Raw genomic sequence first — 23,115 nt, 5'->3', positions numbered from 1 at the left:
AGAGGGGGTAAAGTTGGCACTAAATGATCTGCCAGTTTATTGGCAATATCCTTGGGATCAGTATATTTAATGCCATTCTGTTGTAACTTAGAGCAGATCTGAGCATTGCCATTTAGATTCTTGACATAACTATAGAATGCCTTGTGAATGTCTTTGGAATCTTTGGCAATTTTATTTTCGTAACTAGCTTTGGAGGATTTTATGAGGGATCTCAGCTCCTTACTAACGCTGGTAAGGGAGTTTTTTGCATCCTGGGATTTTTCTTTTTTCTGCAAAAGTTTCTTCCTTCTGTTGTATAGTTTGTTTATGGCAGGAGACCACCAGATTGGCTTCCTTTTTTTGGAGGACAGCATCTTGGTTCTATTTGGGATGGCGCAATTCATGCACGAGTGGATGTGCTCGTACAGCACACCTTAGTGTAGGATTCAGCAGTCGAACTTTCAGCTCCCGTCTGCATGGGTGCCATGAATTTTGTCACTTCTGACTTAAGTAGCATGAAGTTGGCTTTGGAGAAGTTTTTTTTTTTTACAGACGTTTCCTTACTGAGGGGTGGGGGTGGGATGTGGATGTCAAGGGTGATTTGCTTATGGTCAGACCTGACCAATGAGGGGGTGACCACTGGTGTGGAGCATCTATCTCCCATGTTGGTAATGACCAGGTCTAGGATATTGGAGCCCCTGGTGGGACAATGGATTAGTTGATCCAAGGCGTTGGAATTTATGAATTCCAAGAAAAGTTGGGAAGAGGTGTTGGTACCCGAGTAGTTTTCCCAGTTAATGGCAGGGTAGTTGAAATCACCCAGTATTACGGTGTTTTGTTGTATCTTAATATTTCCCAGTATGTTTAGAAAGGTGTAGTGAGAATCTTGGGGCATGGTGGGGGATCTGTAGCAAGCTACAATTTGAATTGCAGTCTTACTTAGTGTTAGTTGCACCTGGAGAATTTCAGATGCATTGTGTTAGGCAACTAGCCTGGAGGTGTGAATATCCTTGGTGAATATGGACACTCCTCCACCTTTAGTGTTTTGGTCTTGGTTTGGTGGCCAAAAAGTTTGTTAAGAATTGTAGCCTGGTATCGCATTATTATGCATTATTATTATTTTGGGGAATTTTCAGTTGCTGCCTAGTAAGTGAACTGCCTGGATTCTAGCAAAGATGAAATTTAGAGAACTGAAAGAAAATCAACCACAAAAGGTGAGTAGAAAACACTGCCTGGGAAGAATCCTGCAGCTGTTCAGTAAAATGCAGTTCAAGCTCCAGCTTTGGTGCAAGACATGATTTCTAGTAATCTAAAGGAAAAAAAAATCAGTCGAACATGCTTAGAGCTAGTTAAAATAAATAAAACAATGTAGTAATATATCAATTCAAACAAAAAAGGCTAGAAGAAAATGGAAGAAGCTTTAAACAGTTATTCGGATGAGCTGATAAAAATGCAAAAATAAGAGGATGAAATGAAACGGTTGGCTGATTATGAGACTACTCAAGATGAGATTTTTCAAACACTATAGAATTATAAAGAACAGAGTACTTAGGGAAAACTTGAGAATTTCTGCTGTGTCAGAGAAACTGGAAGGAAGAGACTTTATGAAAGCACAAATTAGCAACTGGACTGGTATTCCTCCTCAGGAGTTAACTGAAAGGGCATATCATGTGTATCCGCCAAACCTGACCACTAGAAAGTAGCCAAGACCTCTAACAGCAAAGATCCAATCCTACCAGCAGAAAGTTGACTCTGATAAAACTGTGGCAGAAGGACAAAGTATTAAAAGTTGGAGACCATAGAGTGTTTGTGGAAAATGATTACCTACTGTACACCAGGCAGAAGAGGAGTAATTTCATACAGCAATAAGGAACTGTCAAGAGGCAGGTGTGAGATTCAAGCTGCTGTATCCCACTATCTTCAGAATATTTTTTCCTTGGGGGGGGGAGGGGAGCTCAAGGCCATTGTTTGATGGAGAACATGCTAAGGAGGTAATATAAAAGTCTGGCCAACAAAAAGTGAGCTATCAAACAGAAGGGAATGCTGCTTCTTATTCTTATGATAATAAAGCTCATAGTGAGACTGTGTCAGTGAAACTTTTCCATAGTTCCAAAGGAAAATGCTTGAGTGAGAGAGAAAAGCACAGGAGTTGACTAGAAGACCCAGGAGTACATTGGAAATGAACCAGAAACTGGAGCTGGGAGATGAAGATCAACAGGAAGAAACCCAGTAACTTGGAAATTAATTAATACATGTATTATTGCAAAGCAAATTTGTAAAATATGGCAGAAAAAAAACCTGGAAACATTGTTCCTTTCTGGCTTTGTTAAACTTGTAGGGGACTCCAAAGCATATGCCCTACTTCAGGTCAATAATGTTTGGAAGAGCATTAAGGAAAGAGGAAGAGGAAGGAACGAAGTAACTATAAGTAAAACAATTTTTTTGTACTTGACAATATTTTATAAAACATGGGGTACACTGCATGTAATATAGTAAAGCATTTTCAGTTATTTTTATGGGATAAAATGATACTAAAGTAACCAGGGGCCCTTTCTTTCTTCTTTTTAGTTTTAAGAACTATAGGTACTGCAATGTAAAAAGAGAAGTAAATGTAATGTTTTTTTCAGCCGAGAATCGAAAGGGAGAACCTCTTGCTGTGAGGTGGCAATGCTAACTGCTGTACCACCGTGGCCTACAATGTAAAAAGAGAAGAAAGCCTAGAGTCCTTAATGTTTGTATTTCATCATAGGTTATTACCTAATTTATTATTTTTCACCTTACAATAAAGTTGGTACATCTCCCGCGTTACCAGTTTTTCATAGATATCTATATGGGGGTGACTAGGAGGAACGAAAGTACTTTTTTTCTTTATTTTGAATTCTGTAGAATCACTATTTTGCAACTTCTGACTGTCCTTAAAAAATAGACAAATTTATCTTCCTCACAAACGTCTTTATCTCACATAAACAATCAACTACATCGAAAATAGGAGTGGGTATGAACTTCATTCCCTTTGCTAACAAATCAAAGTGTGTCTTCTGGTGCACACTAGAATAATTAAAGATGTTAAAATTATTGCAATTATGTATATGCCCATCAACTGTGATGTTGTAACCTTCTTTCGTTTCATATCTCATTTGATTCCACTTTTTGCCCTTCACCCAATTTTTCTGCTTTGTTTTCCTATAATATCTTGACTGATTTGTGCTTCCTGGGTTTTTGTTCCCATATGATTTCATTTGTCTGTCTCCTACCCGATGAAAATGTGAAAGACTTTCCTGATTATGTGTATCACCCTGTGTATTGCTTCCAATATATTGACCATTGTGTACTTTATTACTTGTCACTTCCATATCTGTCACATATCCATTTATATGCTTGTCCTTTCCTGTATTGTTCCAAATCCCTTAAAATTTTTCTTTGTTTCCTTTCGCTAATGCTTAGCAACTTTGTATCCGCTAAAGTGTACTGTTTTTTTATATAACCTCTCCCATTCAGAAAACAACAAGTCATTTATTATCTTATTATTTAATATATCAATATCCTGGACTAACTTACAAAGCTTCTCATCATTATATTTAAGTAAAAGTTTCATATAACTGAAGCCACATTCATTAAAAAATTGGTTAAATTCAGTAATGGTTGTGTCGTTTAACTCTATTCCCATCGACACCTTAAAAAATCTTAAGCCCATGGGGACAATTTTTAAATCTAAGCACTTGTGCAAATATGCATTGTCCACTTTTAATCCGTTAATAGCATTTAATTTCTTACCCAACAAGTGGATCATATCCTTTAAGGTTCCTGTATTTCCTTCATTGATATGTAAGGAACCTTCTCTCCTCAACCATTAACATTTTCAAAATTGCAGTTGCTAGTTAAAAATTTACTTAAATAAATGTCCTTATTTTCATTCCCATTTCCACCTGCTTGGTTATGGGAATTGGACTGTGATGAAACAGTACCTTTGTTCTGCATGTGAGTTTTCCCCACCACTGCAGAATATGTCTTTTGGGGTAGAAATTTCTTTGGTTTGGCACCTGTACGAATGGCATCCTCGTCAGCCTCATACAAGGAAAAGTCAAATGTAAAGTCAGAATTGTTCGCTTTGCTACTGTTAAGTTGCTCCGTGACTTCGAAGGCATTATCCAAATCTATCGGTGTATGCCTTAATCCGGTACCTTGTCCGTTTGGAATACAGAAACTTGCATTAGCCCCACTATGACGGAAAATTTGTGATGAATTGCTCCTGTGGGCATTTGACTCCATATCCTGATTTATGGAAGCGAAACTCTTAGGTATAACATTTTCCTTGTTCATGCCGCTGTTGAAAGACGCGGCTTGCAAAGATATCCTTCCATTGGTGGCATCAGTATCTGACTTTACACTGGCCAGTGTAAAATCTAGTTACAGTTCCAAAATCCGACTAACCTCTCCTTTCAATGAAGTTACTTCAGCTCGCAACTTTGTAACTTCATTCAATTCCATTTCATTATGTAGAGGTATTTTGTCACCGGAGACATCCATGGTAAATCAACAACTGAATAATCCAAGAACTACTTCAACTGAAACACATACAACCACGCTGTCACCAATAAGTGCACGAACCTCTGCTTCTTCTCAAAAAACAGATTTTATTCCAAACACGTTAAGCCATAAAAAGCCATAAAAAACAGTATTAAGTGCTTTCACCCACTGCAATGTGGGCTTCTTCAGAACACTGAAACATTAAACAAGAACTAATTTCATTTAAAATTTTGGCGCCAAAATTAATCCGGCATTTAAAGCCGTATATTAATATGCTCTCATTGCAACCGCAACAACTTCCTCAAAAAAATGTGTATGCACAACCTCCTCTGTAGCTACAACACTGAACATCTGATAAAATGCATCTACTACACAAACCGTATTATTAATACATAAAAAAAATATATAATAACAATAAATCAAATGCATATATAATATGCTGTGATCACATAAAAACTTTACTAATTCTAAGAAACATCTTGCTTACAATATGTTGTACACTGCAAGTGAAGTCGCAAATTCAATATAGCGATGGAGTTTAATTCATACATGCAGATACATTTGTCTATATTTTTTAAGTACAGTCAGAAGTTGCAAAATAGTGATTCTACAGAATTCAAACTTAAGAAAAAAAGTACTTTCATTCCTCCTAGCCACCCCCATACAGATATCTATGAAAAACTGGTAATGCGGGTGATATACCAACTTTATTATAAGGTGAAAAATAACAAATTAGGTAATAACTTAACCAATGATGAAATACAAACATTAAGGACTCTACAGATGGACAACAATATTAGAGTTATGAAGCCAGATACAGGGGGAGGGGTGGTTATTTATGATAACAACTTATACATTAAAAAAATGTATGACATCTTATACCAGTCAGGCAATTGTGGAACTGTATCCATCAATGAAGTTCACATTGCATACCAACGCATAGATTCCCATTTAGAAGAATTTTTAATTGATAGTAGAATAACAGAAGTGGTATCTGATAGTCTGAAGGTTGAATATCCCAGACTTGCGACTTTAGTATGCATTTCTATAGTCCATAAAAATATATTAGACCCCCCCATCCGACCAATAGTTTCAGGTAGTAGATCCAAAACATTTCCGATTGGAAAAATTATAGATATCTGGCTCAAACCAATATATGATAACATAAGCCATATGGTTAAGGATTCATGGGAATTTCTCAGCAACTTTCCGGTAAATACGTGGAAAGAGGAATGTATAATAGTCACCATAGATGTTATAGATTTATTTTCATGCATCCCCAAACAAGAAGGGTTGGATGCTTTTTGTAATAGTATTAGACGATATACCAAGCTTGATTGGGATAGAACTTGTTTAATAATGGAATGCATGTCTATAGTATTAGATAATAATTTAATCTATTATGAAGGCGAACATTTTTGTCAAATCAGGGGAGTAGCGATGGGCGCTGCATGCGCACCTATTTTTGCAAATATGGTTATGCTAGATTGGGAGGATACCATATTGTTCTCCAGTGAACATTTTAAGAAAATTAAACACTACTACAGATTCCTATATGATATTTATATATTATGGGATGACAGTATAGAGAATTTAAGTAAGTTTATTGATTTCATCAATAGTAGTAGTACATTCCTAAAATTCACCCATGCTTATAGCAAAGTTGGTTTCCCCTATTTAGATACATATATATACAGACATGAAGGGGAAATTAAATCTCATATACATTGGAAAAGTACTTTCTCTAATGACTATTTCGAATATGGGAGCTACCATCCAGAGAAAATGAAGTACAACATATTCAAGGGTCAATGTATTAGAGCTGTACGAATGACCTCACATTACATGGAGATGGTAGAAGAAGTAACTTTTATCACACATCTATTTAAAGAAAGAGGATATCCCCCTGGGATGATGGAAAAATAGGACAAAATACAAAATTTGAATGGGGAAAAAAATACAAACCATTATTGGGATCTGGAGATATCCAAAGGTTTAGATCAAACAAGATTAGTAAAACAAATCAAGATAAAGTACAGTTGTGTACACTTACCATAAATGTAGATGTTAGAGTGTCTTCACTCTTGTAGTCATTACTGTAGGGTTCTTCCTGCCGGCAAGCAGCCCTCGGTCGGCCAGAATCCCAAAGTCTGGGTCCGGCGTCGGCTGTGTACTCACCCTCCCTGACGTCAGTGCGCCAGGGGTACAAAGCTCCCAGCCGACGCCATGTTCTCCAGTTTTTCTTGCCCCAGATGTCATGTGCCCAAAAGTAAAGGCTAAAAGTAAAACAAAAATGTAACATACAACAAACCCCATACCCTGTAGCAAATACACCTCAGAAGAAGGGTGAAGCAGGGAACCACACCAATAAAAGTATAAGAGGGGACAGGAAGGTGGGTAACCCAGACTGCAACAGTGAAGACACTCGAACATCTACATTTATGGTAAGTGTACACAACTGTACTATGTTCATCGTGTTTCACTGTTGCAGTCATTACTGTAGGGTTGAATCCCAAAGCTGAAATTAAGGGTGGTGGTTATTGAGTAGAAGGGGCGGCTAGAAGGCCTTGTAAGACTGCAGAAGCAAAGCCCGCCCAAGACTTAGAATAAAGAGGGAGATTATAATGCTTAGAGAAAGTATGCACTAAACTCCAAGTTACAGTTTCCAAAATATCTTTAGTAGGGACTCCCCTGAGAAAGGCAGCTGAAGTAGCAGCAGCTCTGGTAGAGTGTCCTAATTTTTCCTGGGATTTGCTTTCCATGATGAGAGTAACAAAATCTGATTCCATGAGCAATCCATTTAGAAATGGTCTGTTTTGAAATAGCTTTGCCTTGGGAATTTGCTGCATAAGAAACAAACAGTTGTTCAGTTTTCCTGATATCCTTGGTTCTGTCCAGGTAAAAGCGAAGCTGCCTGTGCACGTCCAAAGAATACAAGATCCTCTCCCCCTTATTTTGTGGATTAGGGAAAAAAGTTGGCAGGTGAATAGTTTGGTTTAAAGCCACTTTAGAAACCACTTTAGGCATGAAAGTAGGGTTAGTCCTCAAAGAAACCCTGTCTTGATGAAAAATAATGTAAGGTTCCACAGCCATGAGCGTTTGTAACTCCGAGACTCTCCTGGCTGAAGTTAAAACCAGTAGGATAACAGTCTTCCATGATAAATACTTTATATCAGATGTGGCAGCAGGCTCAAAAGGAGGCAGAGTAAGTTTTTCTAGGACATAATTGAGGTCCCAGACAGGAATGGGTGGTGTCCTAGGGGGCCTTAAATTCTTTGCTCCTCTGAGATATTGTTTCAGAAGTGGATGTGAAAAAATTGGAGGATCTGTATTATAATGTGCAGAGATAGCTGAGGCATGTATTTTTATGGAGGCAAAAGATAAACCCTTATGCAACATATCTGTTAGGTACTGTAAAATCAATGGAATATTTGGAATGTGAGGATCTGATTCCTGAGTATGCATCCAGGTGCAAAATCTCTTCCATTTACCTTCGTAAGATTTCCTAGTGCTAGGCCTTCTGGCTTCTAAGATAACATCCATGACCTGTTTGGAAAGGGTAGGATTAATTATAGACCCTGAACACGTCAGGCTGCCAGGCTGAGAGTTTTGATATGAGAGTGCAGGACCTGGCCCTGATGTTGAGACAAAAGATTAGGAATCTGAGGTAGAATCCAAGGAGGTTCCTGGGATAGATTTATCAGTGTTGAGTACCAAAATTGTCAAGGCCAATTCGGGGCTAGTAAGATCAGCTTTGGTTTGTCCTGTTTTATTTTTAATAACACCCTTGGTAGAAGAGGTAGTGGTGGAAAGGCATACCCCGAGAGGTTCCTTCAACTGAATGAGGGAGCATTCACTTTCCATGCTAGCTTGTGATATGTCCTTGTGCAAAAAGTCTGTAACTGGTAGTTGTGGGGAGATGCAAATAGATGCATGTCCGGGCAGCCCCAGGCTTCTGTAATCATCTTGAATATTTGGGTATCTAGCATCCACTCGTGTGGGTCCGACAGGTTCCTGCTCAGGCTGTCTGCCAGAGTGTTTTGTTTCCCTGGCAGGGATTGAGCTTGTAGGTCCACTTTGCAAGCTAGTGCTGTGTTCCATAGAGTCATGGCTAGTCTGCAAAGGGGGTAGGAGTGTGAACCCCCTTGCTTGTTTATGTACCACATAACTGTGGTGTTGTCTGTCTGTATCAGTAGCTGCCCTGGCTGTAAAAAATACCTGAAAGCCAAGAGGGCATTCTGCACAGCTAACATATCTTTTAAATTGATATGTAGATGCTTCTGATTCTCTGTCCAAAAACCTTGCAGGCCTTTCCCCTTCAAGTGGGCTCCCCATGCATAATCCGAGGCGTCCGTGGCTATCATTTGGTAGGCTGGAGGTAGACTGAAAGCTTTCCCTTTGTTTTGAAGACATGCCATGGCCCACCAATGGAATTCCTTTTGCAGGCAAGGCAAGACAGCAATCACTGTTTCCAGACTGTGACAAAACTGGGACCATACGCTTTTTAGGTACCATTGTATCTTCCTCATATGCAGTCTTGCATATGGTATGAGTAGGATGCAAGAAGCCATGTAACCCAAAGCCTGCAGGAATTTCCTTGCAGTTAGCTGAGACATTAACGCCAGGCTTTTGAAAGTTGAAGCCAGCTGTAGTTGTTTTTCTGATGCCAGGAATGCCATCTGGGTTGTTGTGTTTAAAAGAGCACCCAGGAAAGTTATCTGCTGAGTGGGTGTCAAATTTGACTTTATGTTCACAGTGAATCCCAGGTACTTGACTAGATTCTGAACAAATTCCAGGTGCTGGAGTAAAATGTCCTTGCTGTCTGCTTGAATAAGGCAGTCGTCCAGATAAGGGTAAATTTGAATTCCCTTGAGTCTGCAGTAAGCTACTACTGGTGCCAGGCACTTGGTAAAGACCCTGGGCACAGTAGACAAGCCAAAGGGCAGCGCAGAGAATTGACAATGTTTTGAGCCTGCCTTGAACCTGAGGTATATCTTCTGCACTCCTGTCTGATAGGAATGTGTAGGTAAGCCTCCTTTAAATCAACATAGGCAGGAGCTGCTGCAGAGTAAGCATCTTGAACTTTGGTATCTCCAGGAAAGAATTTAAGAATGACAGATCCAGGATGGGTCTCCAAGTATTTTGCTTTCTGGGAACTAGAAAGAGTCTTGAATAAAAGCCTTGTCCTGTCTCTGAATTTGGAACCAGTTCTATGGCCCTCATAGGCATGAGGGACCTCACCTGTTTTAATGCCTCTGCCCATTGAGCTTTTGGTAGGAGTGGCCATCCGTTTGGTTTTGGTAAAGTGTGAAAGTGGAATTTGTAACCTCTTAAAACTACATCCAGAACCCACTTGTCTTGGGTTATGCAAGTCCAATTTCGGTAAAAAAGAGAAAGTTTTCCTCCCAGAGGAGCTTCCAGGAGAGAGGTTCCTGGAGCCATGCAGGGGGAGTCATTGAGCCTGTTTCCTATAAGGTTGAGACCTATCTTCTCCACCCCTGGGGGTGGAAGCACTCCACTGTCTATGTCTATAAGAGGTCTGTGCTTGGGCTCTCCCTTCTGGGGCGCCTATATCTACCCCTCTGAGGCCTGTCCGAGCTGGGAAAGGACCAATTTTTAGCTGGCCAATTTCTGCTAAATCTAGGAGGCTGAACTTGTAAGAAATTCTTAATTGTTTGCATGGATTTTGCCTTATCCTCCATTTTCTTTATAACCTCTTCAGCCTTAGACCCAAACAAAACATTATGTTGAACAGGAGCATCCAGTAATTTTGCTTTCACTTGATCAGGCAAATTTTGTTCCTTTAACCAAGCATGCCTTCTAATGACCGTGCCAGTGGCAGCCGCCCCGCAGGAGGCCTCCAAAGCATCAAAACCACAGTGTAAGATATGTTTCCCCACCTGCTCAGTAGCATGCATCAAATCTTTTAATTCCTTATTGTCTGCACATGCAGAAATGGTACACAGTTTTTTTTCATAACAGACAAAAGGTATTGCTGATATTTCAACATATGAAATTGACAATTTAAAGCCCTAATAGATAAGGTAGCAGAAGTGTACACTTTTTTGCCCCATCTCTCCAAAGCTCTAGAATCCTTATCTGACGGAATAGGGTTCTTAGCAGTGGTGGCCTTAACACCCTTAGGACCCTGAGAAATGGTTTCTGGATCAGCAGTAGGATTTTTAAATAGAAACTGGTGGGAGTCAGGGACTCTGTAATATCTATAAGGCTTAGCAGGGGCTGGAGGAAAGGCGTCAGGAGTTAAATTAGACTCAGAAAAGACATCATCCACAATATCCAAAATAGGAGGAATAGCCAGGGGTCTGTGTTGGGGAAGAAGAAGGAAATCTTCTCTTAGATTCAGAGTACTCCTGTCCTTCCCAGTGAAAATGTTCCCTCATGTCATGTAAAGTTTCCCAAAAGAATAATCCTCAGGAGGAGAAGCTGAAGGAATGGATTCCTCAGAATCAGAATCCTCATAAGGAGGGAAAGTATAATCCTGTTCAAAGGAAGACACTGATGAGATAGATACCTGATCAGAGGATTCATAATCCAATTCTTGTCTTGGCCTTTTGTCTGGAGGGGGATGTGAACACCTAATCATAGTTAGCAAGTCCTCCACCATTTTAAGCATTTGTTTTTGAGATTTTAGGTCCCGGATCAGAGGAGGCCTGGGCTTGAGTCTTTGTTTTAGGAGGAGTCTTTGCCTTTGTCTTTGCCTTTACCTGAAGCTGCGTAGGCCTGAAAACCCCCTCGGAAGCCGGTACCTGCACAGCGGCTCTGGACCCATCCGAGGGAGCATTATCCGAAGGTCCTGCACCTGGAGTATCCGAAGGCCTAGTTGGCTCCTCGTGGGAGTCCATTTCAGCAAGCGGTTCTGTAATGGCCGACGACAGCGGCTGCAAAAGCGCCTCACTGACGACGGCCGAACCGGCAGCTGGCTCGGATTGTAAACTGTCGTCTGATTTGGACCTCGGAGGCCTATCCTTATCCTTGCGCCTTTTATGAACTCCGGTAGTCGGAAGCGTGCCCGACGACATGTTATAATTAAATCACCTCCCAAAGTAATGAAAGGCAAAATCGTATCGCCGTTTAATAGTACGTTCATTAAATCTAGCACAAAACCGACAACTAGCTACGTCGTGGTCAGGGCCTAGACAAGGAATACAGTAAGAGTGAAAATTCTTATGAGGTATTTGCTTCCCACATGAAATACAATTATTAACTTTTTCTGACATCGGTCTGGAGCAAGAAAAAAGTTTCCCCAATGGGGTACTTAGCTTTGAAAAGAAGAATGTCTTCGGTATGAAGCACCAAAAATAACAGGAGTCAGCCGACCGGCACTTACGAACTGCTTCCACCGCGCGGCAAGAAAGACTAGAGAACATGGCGTCGGCTGGGAGCTTTGTACCCCTGGCGCACTGACGTCAGGGAGGGTGAGTACACAGCCAACGTCGGACCCAGACTTTGGGATTCTGGCCGACCGAGGGCTGCCTGCCGGCAGGAAGAACCCTACAGTAATGACTGCAACAGTGAAACACGGTGAACATCCAAAAAGACATCCTTCAATATGAGAAATCTTGTATATTAACATACAACTTAGAGGTAGAACAGGTTATGAACACACTAACCAAATATTGGTTCATGTTGTTGAGGGATACGAGTTGGACAGATATAACAGGAACTAAACCTAGGTTTGTGTTTAAAATGGGTCACAATATAAATGGTACCTGGAGAGATACAACCAAAAGACATTTACAATAAAAAATAACAAAGATAAAGGGAAACATACAGTGAAATGTGGGATGTGCAATCAATGTGGATATATATTACAGTCATCTAGTATAATGATCGATAATACGGTTCACACAAAGATTAAATTTAAATATGGCAACTGTAAGACCAAAATGATCATTTATCTGGCTAAGTGTATAGTATGTTCCAGTTTTTATGTAGGAAAACTGAAAGATGTTTTAGAAAACGTATTTATGATCATGTTTACTGTATACGAAGGAAAGATACTACTATATAGGCATATTGAAAAGATGAGTGACACTCATGAATTCAGGTTTGCCATACTGGAAATTATTAATACAGATTCTCGAGGGTGTGACCATAAAGCATTACTAACGTTTAAGGAAACGTGGTGGCAACTATATTTAGATGCCACAAATCCACCTGGACTTAACGATTACATTTCCTGCAAATCTATTTTAGAAATGTATTACACTTATTGATACTATGTGATCAATTGTGTACTATTTGGTTATGTATAGTTTTCAAAATATTTTATAAACTAATTCTTGTTAACGCATAGGGAGTGCATAGTTTCTTTATCCCTGACCATTTGTATGACAATTTATACATGCCAGTTATTTATTATTCATAGAGTACAGGGACTCTGCATGTATGAATTAAACTCCATCGCTATATTGAATTTGCGACTTCACTTACAGTGTACAATATATTGTAAGCAAGATGCTTCTTAGATTTAGTAAAGTTTTTTTATGTGATCACAGCATATTATATATGCATTTGATTTATTATTATATATATATTTTTTTATGTATTAATAATACGGTTTGTGTAGTAGATGCATTTTATCAGATGTTCAGTGCTGTAGCTATAGAAAAGGTTGTGCATACACATTTTTTTGAGGACGTTATTGCGGTTGCAATGAGAGCATATTAATATATGGCTTTAAATGCCGGATTAATTTTGGCGCCAACATTTTAAATAAAATAAGTTCTTGTTTAACATTTCAGTGTTCTGAAGAAGCCCACATTGCAGTGGGTGAAAGTGCTTAACACTGTTTTTTATGGCTTTTTATGGCTTAACGTGTTTGGAATAAAATCCGTTTTTTGAGAAGAAGCAGAGGTTCGTGCACTTATTGGTGACAGCGTGGTTGTATGTGTATCCATGTAACATAGTGGGAATAATAACCTCTTATCATAATGGTAACTCTTTCCATATTATCTCTGAATGTGAATGGCCTCACAGATGTCTAGAAAAAAGAAAGATTATTGAACTGCATTATGAAATGCAAACAGCAAATAGCCAAGCTACAAGAGAGACATCTGGAAAGAACTGAGCATGGGAATTTGATAATGAAGGGATTTCAGGATGGTTAGTCAGCAGAATATCTAATACAAAAGAAAAGGGGAGCACTTATTTTAATTGGTTGAAGAGCTCCAATAGTTACAGAAGAGGAAAAAATATAAGAATGGAAGATCTGTAGTAGTAAAGGGCTACTGGCAAGGGATGAGGAATAAATTATGGTGGCATGTAATTATATTCCACCTAAAACTGTTAAAATGGAACTTAAGAAAATTCTGGGAGAAAATAAATACTTTCAGCAGTTAATATTACTTACAGGTGGGGGACTGGAATTTGCTTTGCAATAGTAAAGATGTATCTGGGGAGGCCTAGAAGAAAAAACATAACAAACGAGGATATTTTTTTAAAGAAATTTGTGAAAATATTTCATACGGAAGATGTGAATTCAGTAGTAGGAGCTCAGAGAGCATTTAGATATTATTCACCAAGGAACAAAAATTGGACTAGGCTAGACAGAAATTATATTTCCCTGTCACATGTGCATTTAATTGAAAGTTTTGATATGCATAAAATAACTATTTCAGATCATGCACCAATAATAACTAAACTAAAAATGCAGGTAATGAAATAAAATGAGACTTTGGTGGGTGCTTCGCTACCTATCTGTTAAACAGAGATGAATTTAAGTAATGGGTAGTGGAAATATTTTGGGAGTTATTAGGGAAGATAGACATTTCTTCAGAAAATATAGTTAGGGAGTAGGATATGGAGTTTAAAATCATCACCATAGCTGACAACCCCTCTGACTTACTCACCCACCTCAAACCTCTTTTAACCTCACTGAAACTTGGCTTACTAACAACCAACTTACACTAAATCCTAAAAAGACAAAACAACTCCTACTCATCTCTCTATCACCTTATATCCTCTCTTACATCTCTTCACTAAACACCACCAATATCACACCTGAACCCCACACAAAACTCCTTGGAATGATCATTGATGAACTGAAATTCAACCTTCATTTACACCACTATATTAAAAAAAACAACCAAAAAACTCGGCCTACTTTGCAGAAACAAAAGGTTTCTTACCCCCAATTCCAGAATTTCACTTATTCAGGCTTATCTTCTCCCTAACCTTTTCTACTGCTCTCAAATAGTTACTAAGTCCTCTCTACTATTCAAACTTGAAACCACATACAACAAAGTAGCCAGATTTGCAGTCAACCTCCCTCCTAAATCACACCACAGTCTTGCTCTCCAATCACTCAGCTGGTTAGAGTTTCACAACTAACTCTTATTTACTCAACTCCTCTTTATCCACATTATCCTAAACAAGCCTTCCTCTTGTCTTAGCATATCCTCTGTCTCCCTCTATAACCTACCATGCTCCCTCAGAAGGTCTGACCAATATCTCTTACAAATTCGCAAACCTAAAAAATCATTTGGACAAAACTATTCAGCTACCTCCCTGCTCTCTATTGGAATAAGCTTCCTATGGCCCTCAGAAATGTCACCCATGCTCACGAATTCAAGACATCTCTCAGAAATTACCCATTCAGTACCTGGAGAAGTCCCTGTAATCACCCCACTTGAATTCTTCCCTCCCCTGTCTCCTCCTCTCCTTTTCTCCCTCCTTAACCTCCCTTCCTACTTCCACTGGTCCCAAAATCCTACTATCTCTTCTATCTTCCTGTATATTTCTACAATAACCTATTATTCTGCACTTCTTTGATAGCTTGCTCCTTCACACCTCCCCAACACTTACTACTTATTTGAACTGCATCATTTTCCAAGATCTCTAACACGTACTGCAACCTGACATCTATTCTGATCTTTTTGTATGTAATTTTTATTGTTTTCTTTCTTACTTTACTACTGTTAATTCCTTAATATTTGGACAATTTGTACTCAGACTGTATTAACTTGTATAATTTGTATTATGAATTCTGTACTTAAATTGTACTGTGAATTTTGTTGTACTTGTATAATTTATACTGTAGAGCTTTTCTCCCCAGGCCTCCACTGAAAAAGGGAGCAAGCTCAGTCGTACTATCCCGGTCAACAAATGTCAAATAAATAAAAATAAACAAAATAGAATAGAAATCAAAGAAAAAGAGATCTGGTTAAAAAGCAACAAGAATTATTTAGAGGGAATGACAACGGTTAAAGTGTTGCAAAATACTGGAAATTTCACAGAACAAGAACAGTCACAACTACAGAGTGTTAAACAGAAAATAAGGGACTATCTGGATAAGATGCATGAGTTTAGAAACACTGCTGTTAACTATCACTGCTACTACTACTGCTACTACTACCACTATTAAGTTTTGATACTAACTGCAGAGCACGAAAGCTTTTAGCACAGCAGCTCAGGCAACAGAAAGTAGAAAGGGTTGTTGCCAAGCTTAGGGAGCCTATAGCAAGGAAAATAAACGGATCCTGCAGTAGTATTATAAATATTTCAAAACTTTTATGAAGAACTGTATAAAGCATTCAAATGTGGAAATGTTTATGGAAGAATTAAATATGCTAAGGTTAGATGTAGATGAGGCTCAATTATTAACAGTTAGGATAAAAGGAGAGGAGGTAAAAATGGTGACGTATAACCAATCTATAGGAAAGTCTCAGAAAAAGAGGGTATTCCTGTAGAAATTTGGAAGCTAGGAGGGAAGATAGTGATAAAGATCTAGAAAGTTTTGCTAAACAGTATTTTAAAAGGATGAGAAGCACCAACATCCTGGAAGAAAGCGGTGGTTGCTGTAGTACCTAAAGATGGTAAAGACTCATTAGGTACAACTTCATATAGGCCCATTTCAATTCTAAACCATAATTATAAAGTGTTTATGTCTATAATAGCTAAAAGAATGGCAAATTCATGCCAAACTTGACATATATGGATCAGAATGGTTTTGTGGAGGGGAGGCAAACATTTGATGATATAAACAGAACAATGATGATCCAGAGGGAAGCAAAATGTAAGAAAATATCACTGCTGTTGGTGAGTCTTGATGTAAAGAAAGCATTCGACAATGTAAGCTGGGATTTTATGAGTAGGGCAATTGAAGCACCTGCATTCCTCAACAAAATAATAAAGTTAATTAGGAGGATATACGAGGGATCAGAGGCAAAAATTAAAGTGTGTGTGTGTGGGGGGGGGGGTCTCAAGCTGTGTTTGAAAAGCGGAACCAGACCGGCTGTGTCCTATTTCCCCTTTATTACTTGTGTTATATTAAGAACCATTGGTAAAGAAAAAAAAGGGACTCAGAAATTCAAGGATATAATTGGTAAGGTAAACAAGAAAAGTTGGCTTTATTGACGGGTGATATTTTGTACCTGATAAAAGTCAGAAAAGGATGCAATGCTTTGGATTGGAATATTCTGAGACTGTTTCAAGTATTTTCGGTATATAAAATTAATGAAGATAAATCAAAGACAACAGCTGTAAACTACCTACCTACACATAAATTGATTCAGCAATACCCATATTTATGGGGAGATGACAAAATTAAGTGCTTAGGTGTATGGGTTAAAAAGAATTATGTTATGGCAGCTAAGGATATCTGGGAAGAAACTAAACAAAAAATCTAAAAACAAAAATGGAAGCTCTGTTTTGTGGATGAAGATAAGATACAAGCAGTGAAAATGTCTTTAGTACCGTTAGTTTTATACACAGGTCAGGGATACCATATCAATCAGAGGAGAAGTTGTGGATAGCAATTAATAAAAAGTTGAAGGATTTGATCTGGGAAGGGAAGAGGGCAACAGTCAAGTGGGATACATTGCTCCTTTCAATAGAACAAGGTGGTTTGGTATTGCCAAATTATTTCAGAGCTACACATTTAAGGCTCCTATACATAGCACAAGCAGAAAGTTACAATTCAAAGTGGAAAGGGATGGTGATAAACCAGGGTGAAGCTCAAGAAATAAGGAAAGTGGGCTTTTGGATGCAGATCCTTAAGGAGAATAACAATAACCATGCAAAATATTATATTCATAAAGTAGCGAAAAGTATTCTAAGAACCAAGTCAACTCTGGAATGAAGAAAGGAGATTCTGCTGATAGGGATGATTGTAATTAGGGGTACAGAGAATAGGCAAGAATGGGATGGAATTTAGTGAAGAAATCTGGCAAAGGAACCAAGATATAACAATAAAATTAGAGAAAAAAGATAACAGAATGGGAAAAGGCCAAGAATACAACATTTGGACTCCAGGCTACAGATTGCCTTTCCTATCAAGGATTGATATCACAGTATAGATAGACAAAGAGATAGGAATAAGAGATCCTAAGTGAAAAAACAGCAATGGTACAGTAAATTTTAGTGGAATCTAGAACAGCAGCTGTTGGTAAAACAGGGATAATTAATACAGCATCTAAAATAGTGCATGATAACTACAAGAATCAATCACAGGATGTCAGAAAGGATTGTGAAGAGAGAATGGATAAGTAATCCACAATGAAACAATGGAAGGATATATGTATGGCCCCCAAATATGCAACAAAGTCTAGAAGATTTAGTATTTTGCTTGGAAGCATTTGTGTAGGTATTTTTATACCCAAAGCAGACTTCAAATAAGTTTTCCTCATGTTGACTGCAAATGTTGGAGGTGTGATGGGGAAGAAAGAGGTAACTGGAATGCATTTTTCAGGAGTGTAATGAGTTGGCAGACCTTAAAAATTCCCTGCAGACTACTCTGTCAGAAATACTGGGTGATCAAATTGGTGCAACTAAGAAAATTATTTTTGAGCTATGATACAGAACCAAAATTGCTTAGACATATTAAGGCCCTGCTGAGATCAATTCTGGTGGCTGCCAAAAAAGTAATTACTAGAATAATGGAAATTAAAGTCTAAACCAACTGTACTAGAAGTAGTATATATAGTAACAGACATAAAAGAACTGGAAGTGGGATCATTAGAAAAGGGTAGGGACAAATTAGATAGACAAAAGGGGAATTGTGGGAATAATACATCCAGAATAATGTTTTGGAGGAGGAATGACGTATAAGGGAAGGCAGGAACTGAACAAGGTATGTAATGTTCGACTAAACTTGATGGTACAAAAGATTTTATGTCATATATCTTTTTCTTTCATATATATAAATGTATGATTGCCTATGTCATGAGTGATAATTCAATAAAGATTTTTCTTGTTTAAAAGAAAAAAAATGCAGTGTGGCCTAAACTTACCAACTTCACAAAGAAGAAAAAAAAAAGCATAGGAGGAATGATCAAGTACATCACCATTTTTACAGACTGTACTAAACATCTTCAAGGATGTCCTTCTGCCCAGCTAGATGGTACCACAAGTGTTAATAAAAGAATCTGTTGTGCATACTAGTTGGGCATGTACAATAAAATAAAATTATTAATGAAGCAAAAACATATGGAACCTTTGGTAAAACAAATTAACTGTAGAAGTGGATATGTGCTTGTGTGCATGCTGGAAATACATTTCCATCCTTAATTACATGTACTTTTGGCACCTATTAAAGTAGAGCTTACCTTACTGATAGCCATAGGCTTTAATTGAGCAGTTGCATAGCAGGGATTGAAGTACTTGCTAACCGTTCTCTGCATAAATTATAACAAAAATAGCTTAATTAACTACATTACAATAAAGTTTAAAAGGTCACAAGCACTACTGAGTTACCATACAAAAAAGACAAGGTGCAAAGTGAAAAAGAAGCAGATCATGAAGTGTGTTGCATAAGTTAGTACTACATATTCAACAAAACTAACAGTCAAAAACAATGAAATGTGAGTCAGCCAACACAGTCACCAAACAAAACACAGTATAAGGCACAATAAAACAGATATATTAAAGTAGGTTAGCGCTTTCGTGGGGTTACCGCTTCATCAGACCAAACAGATAAAAAATACATAGAATACATCAAATTTAAAATATAATTTAACCAATCATCAAAGTCTACTAATAAAACAATAAAAGCAAACTCATCATAGTCACCACCTCATTACCAAGCAGGCTTAAGCAGAATTCCAAAATTCAACACTGGTGATTTATGTGCTTGAAGAGAAACAATCCATTTCAGATCAAGCATTTCAATCTGGTTATTAAGCTCACCCCTTCTGATGCTAGGAAAAAACAATTGCAGGACTCTAAAACGAAATATATTATGCCCTGGGTGGGATAAAGCATGACTGGCTAGAGCATTGGTGGAAACACTATTACGTATACTTCCTAAGTGCTCAAGAATACGTTTCCTAAATTGACATGTAGTCTTACCTACATTAAAACAATCACAGGAATGACATGTAGCCAAATAAATCAAATTACTACTCCTACATGTTGCTAAAAACCTGGTCGAAAAAACACGTCCAGAAACAGGAAGAATGAACTGAATGTCTAAAGCAATTGAGGAACACGCCCTGCAACTATTGCAAGGAAAAGTATGCCTTTTATCAGGTACCATAACAAAGTAATCTTTTAATGGACATATTATTCCTAAAAGTAAAGGAAGGCTGTATACGAACCACAGAACCTATCTTACCATCATCTAACAGATCCGGCCAATTCATCCCAACTACATTACAAAACTGTTGAAAATTACTACAGTAGATAAAGAAAAACCTAGGGGTCCATCTGTTTAAGCTGATTGCATTGGGCATTACAGGGTCTTGCTGAAAAATAAGGAGACCCTCTATTTTTCCTTTCAGAAACTATCTCAGAATGTGTGATAATAACTTGCCCACAATGATAACCCCTACTAAGAAAACCATCATTAAGAGAGTGTCCAAGGCTTCTTCAAGCATACCATCGTCAGAGAGTCAAGAGACAGTACAGTTGTGTACACTTACCATAAATGTAGATGTTCGAGTATATTCACATTTGCAGTCATCACATTTGGGTTATCTGCCTGCAGGTAGCCCTCAGTCGGCCTGAATACCAGAGTCTTGGGATTTCTGCGTTGGATGCTGTCGCTTCTTCCATGATGTCAGGTCGTCAGGGGTACAAAACATGCAGCCGACGCCATTACATCAGTTTTTCTTGCATCAGATGTCAGGAGCCTTCACAATAGGAAGCAATTACGTGGTGTGGAACACCCCCAGTAGAAAGTAATTACCAATGTTATAAGATATGGCCAAACAAAGAAGAATAGGTAGAAGTATAGAGAAGTCAGGGGCTGGAGGGATGGTAACAAGGACTGCAACAGTGAATACACTCTAACATCTACATTTATGGTAAGTATACACAACTGTACTATGTTCTTCGTGCTTCACTGTTGCAGTCATCACATTTGGGTTGATTCCCAAAGCTGAGGATGGGTGGAAGCAGTCAAGAAGCATTAGGGCTGGCAAGCAGGTCCTGTAAGACTGCTGTGGCAAATCCAGCTCTGGATTTGGAGAAGATAGGCAAGTGGTAATGCTTGGTGAAGGTGTGTACAGAGGTCCAGTTTGCAGCTTCCGGGATGTCCCTGGTAGGGACTCCCCTGAGAAATGCTGTAGAGGTTGATGTAGCCCAAGTGGAATGTGTTCTGATCCCCTGTGGGGTAGGTTTCCCATGGTGCTTGTAGCAGAAATGGATGCAGTGTGCTATCCATTTAGAAATGGTTTGCTTTGAAATGGCCTTGCCCTCTGCCCCTGTAGCAAAGCTGACTAGCAGCTGGTCATATTTTCTGAAAGGTTTAGTCTTGTCCAGATAGAACCTAAGCTGCCTGTGCATGTCCAGGGAGTGCAGGATCCTTTCCAATTTATTCTAAGGATTAGGGAAAAAGGTTGGCAAATGAATGGATTGATTTAAAGCCACACTAGATACCACCTTGAGCATAAATGATGGGTTAGTCCTGAGGGACACCCAGTCCGCATGGAAGATAATGAAGGGTTCCACTGCCATAAGGGCCTGTAACTCAGACACTCTTCTTGCTAAAGTGATGGCTGGAAGTAAAGCTGTTTTCCCGGAGATGAATTTTAACTCTGTTGAAGCAGCAGGTTCAAAGGGTGGAAGTGTGAGTTTTTCCAATACAAAGTTAAGGTCCCAGGCTGGAGTGGGAGCTCTTCTGGGGAGTCTTAAAATTTTGGCTCCTCTCAGGAACTGTTTGACCAGAGGATGAGAGAAGATGGGTGGCTCAGTATTATAATGAGCTGAGATGGCAGAGGCATGAATCTTAACTGAAGAGAAGGATAGGCCTTTGTGGAGCATTTCTGTTAAGTAATCTAGTATATGAGGTAAGCTGGGCACAATTGTGTCCATTCCTTGAGAATGGCTCCAAGAGCAGCATCTTTTCCACTTTTAAGAATAGGATTTTCTAGTACTCTGCCTCCTTGCCTCAAGGATGACATCCAGCACCTGTTTACTGAGGGTTGCTGATGATGAGTTCATGGGATGAGACAGGCTGCTAGGTTCAGAGTTTGTAGCAGAGGATGCAAAATCTGGCCCTCCTGCTGGGACAGCAGAGAGGGGGTCTGAGGCAGGTGCCATGTTGGCAGTACTGCCAGGCTGCGCAAAAGTGGGTACCAGTGCTGGCGTGGCCAGTCTGGTGCAGTCAGGATTGTCCTTGGCTTGTCCTGTTTGATCTTTAGTAGAACCTTCGAGAGGAGGGGCAGAGGAGGAAAGGCATAGATTGAGAGGTTTTCCCATGTAAAGGACAGAGCATCCACTTTCCATGCTTGGCTGTGCGGAGTTCTGGTGCAAAATTTGCTCAATTGATAGTTCCGAGGGGAAGCAAAGAGGTCCACCTCTGGTGCCCCTCACCTGTGAATCAGAAGCTTGAATGATTTGGGTGCCAGTTTCCACTTCTGTGGGTCCATTAGATTTCTGCTTAAGTCGTCTGCCAGTGAATTTAGTTTGCCTGGCAGGAATTGAGCTTGCAGGTGCACTTGACTGCTCAAGGCTGTGTTCCACAGAGCCATGGCTAACCTGCAGAGGGGGTAGGAATGGGTTCCTCTCTGCTTGTTTTATGTACCACATAACTGTGGTGTTGTCCATCTTTATCAATAGTTGCCCTGGAAGAATAAGGCTTTTGAAGGCTGTCAGAGCATTCTGTACAGCTAACATTTCTTTGTGATTGATATGAAGGTGCATTTGCTTTGGGCTCCATTTGCCTTGAATACATTGTCCTGCCATGTGAGGCCCCCCATACATAGTCTGATGCGTCTGTTTTTAGGATTTAGGTGGCAGGAAGGTTGAGTGAAAGGGAGTCCTTTGTTGCGGTAGCAGGCATCTGCCCACCACAGAACTCTGCCCTTAGGCAAGGAATGATAGGAATCATTGTTTCCAGGTCCTGAGAATGTTGACACCAGAGACTTTTTAAGTACCACTGAAGTGTCCTCATATGCAGTCTTGCATATGGTATTAGTAGAATGCAAGAGGCTATGAACCCTAGAGCTAGCAGAATTTTTCTTGCAAATAGCTGGGTTTTGGTGGCCAGTAGATTGAAGTAGTTTGTCAAATAAATTTGTTTTTCTGGAGTGAGGAAAGTTGTGTTCAAGCTTGCTCCCAGGAATACAATCTGTTGGCTAGGTACCTGATGTGATTTCTTTTCGATGATGGTGTACCCCAGTGAAGTTAGAAGTCTCTTTACAAATG

General features: G+C 39.2%; 1 protein-coding gene across 3 annotated transcripts in view; it reads right to left on the bottom strand.

Annotated features, from left to right (window-relative positions):
* CRLS1 (cardiolipin synthase 1) overlaps window positions 1-23,115 on the bottom strand; it is a 317,085-nt gene that overhangs the window by 135,077 nt on the left and 158,893 nt on the right. For 2 of the 3 annotated variants that reach the window (XM_044056482.1, XM_044056490.1), the window contains one exon: window positions 19,074-19,142. The exons of the other annotated variant lie outside the window; for it this stretch is intronic. In XM_044056482.1, the coding sequence (XP_043912417.1) occupies window positions 19,074-19,142 (69 nt within the window). The remainder of the gene's footprint in view (window positions 1-19,073; window positions 19,143-23,115) is intronic. 3 annotated transcript variants of the gene reach the window in all.

The sequence above is a fragment of the Protopterus annectens genome, chromosome 1.part2 (assembly GCF_019279795.1).
Source record: "Protopterus annectens isolate FY-2018-M chromosome 1.part2, PAN1.0, whole genome shotgun sequence".
NCBI classification, from domain to species: domain Eukaryota; kingdom Metazoa; phylum Chordata; order Ceratodontiformes; family Protopteridae; genus Protopterus; species Protopterus annectens.
The sequence above is the reverse complement of the archived record's forward strand: the minus strand, read 5'-3'. Positions and strand labels throughout refer to the sequence as shown.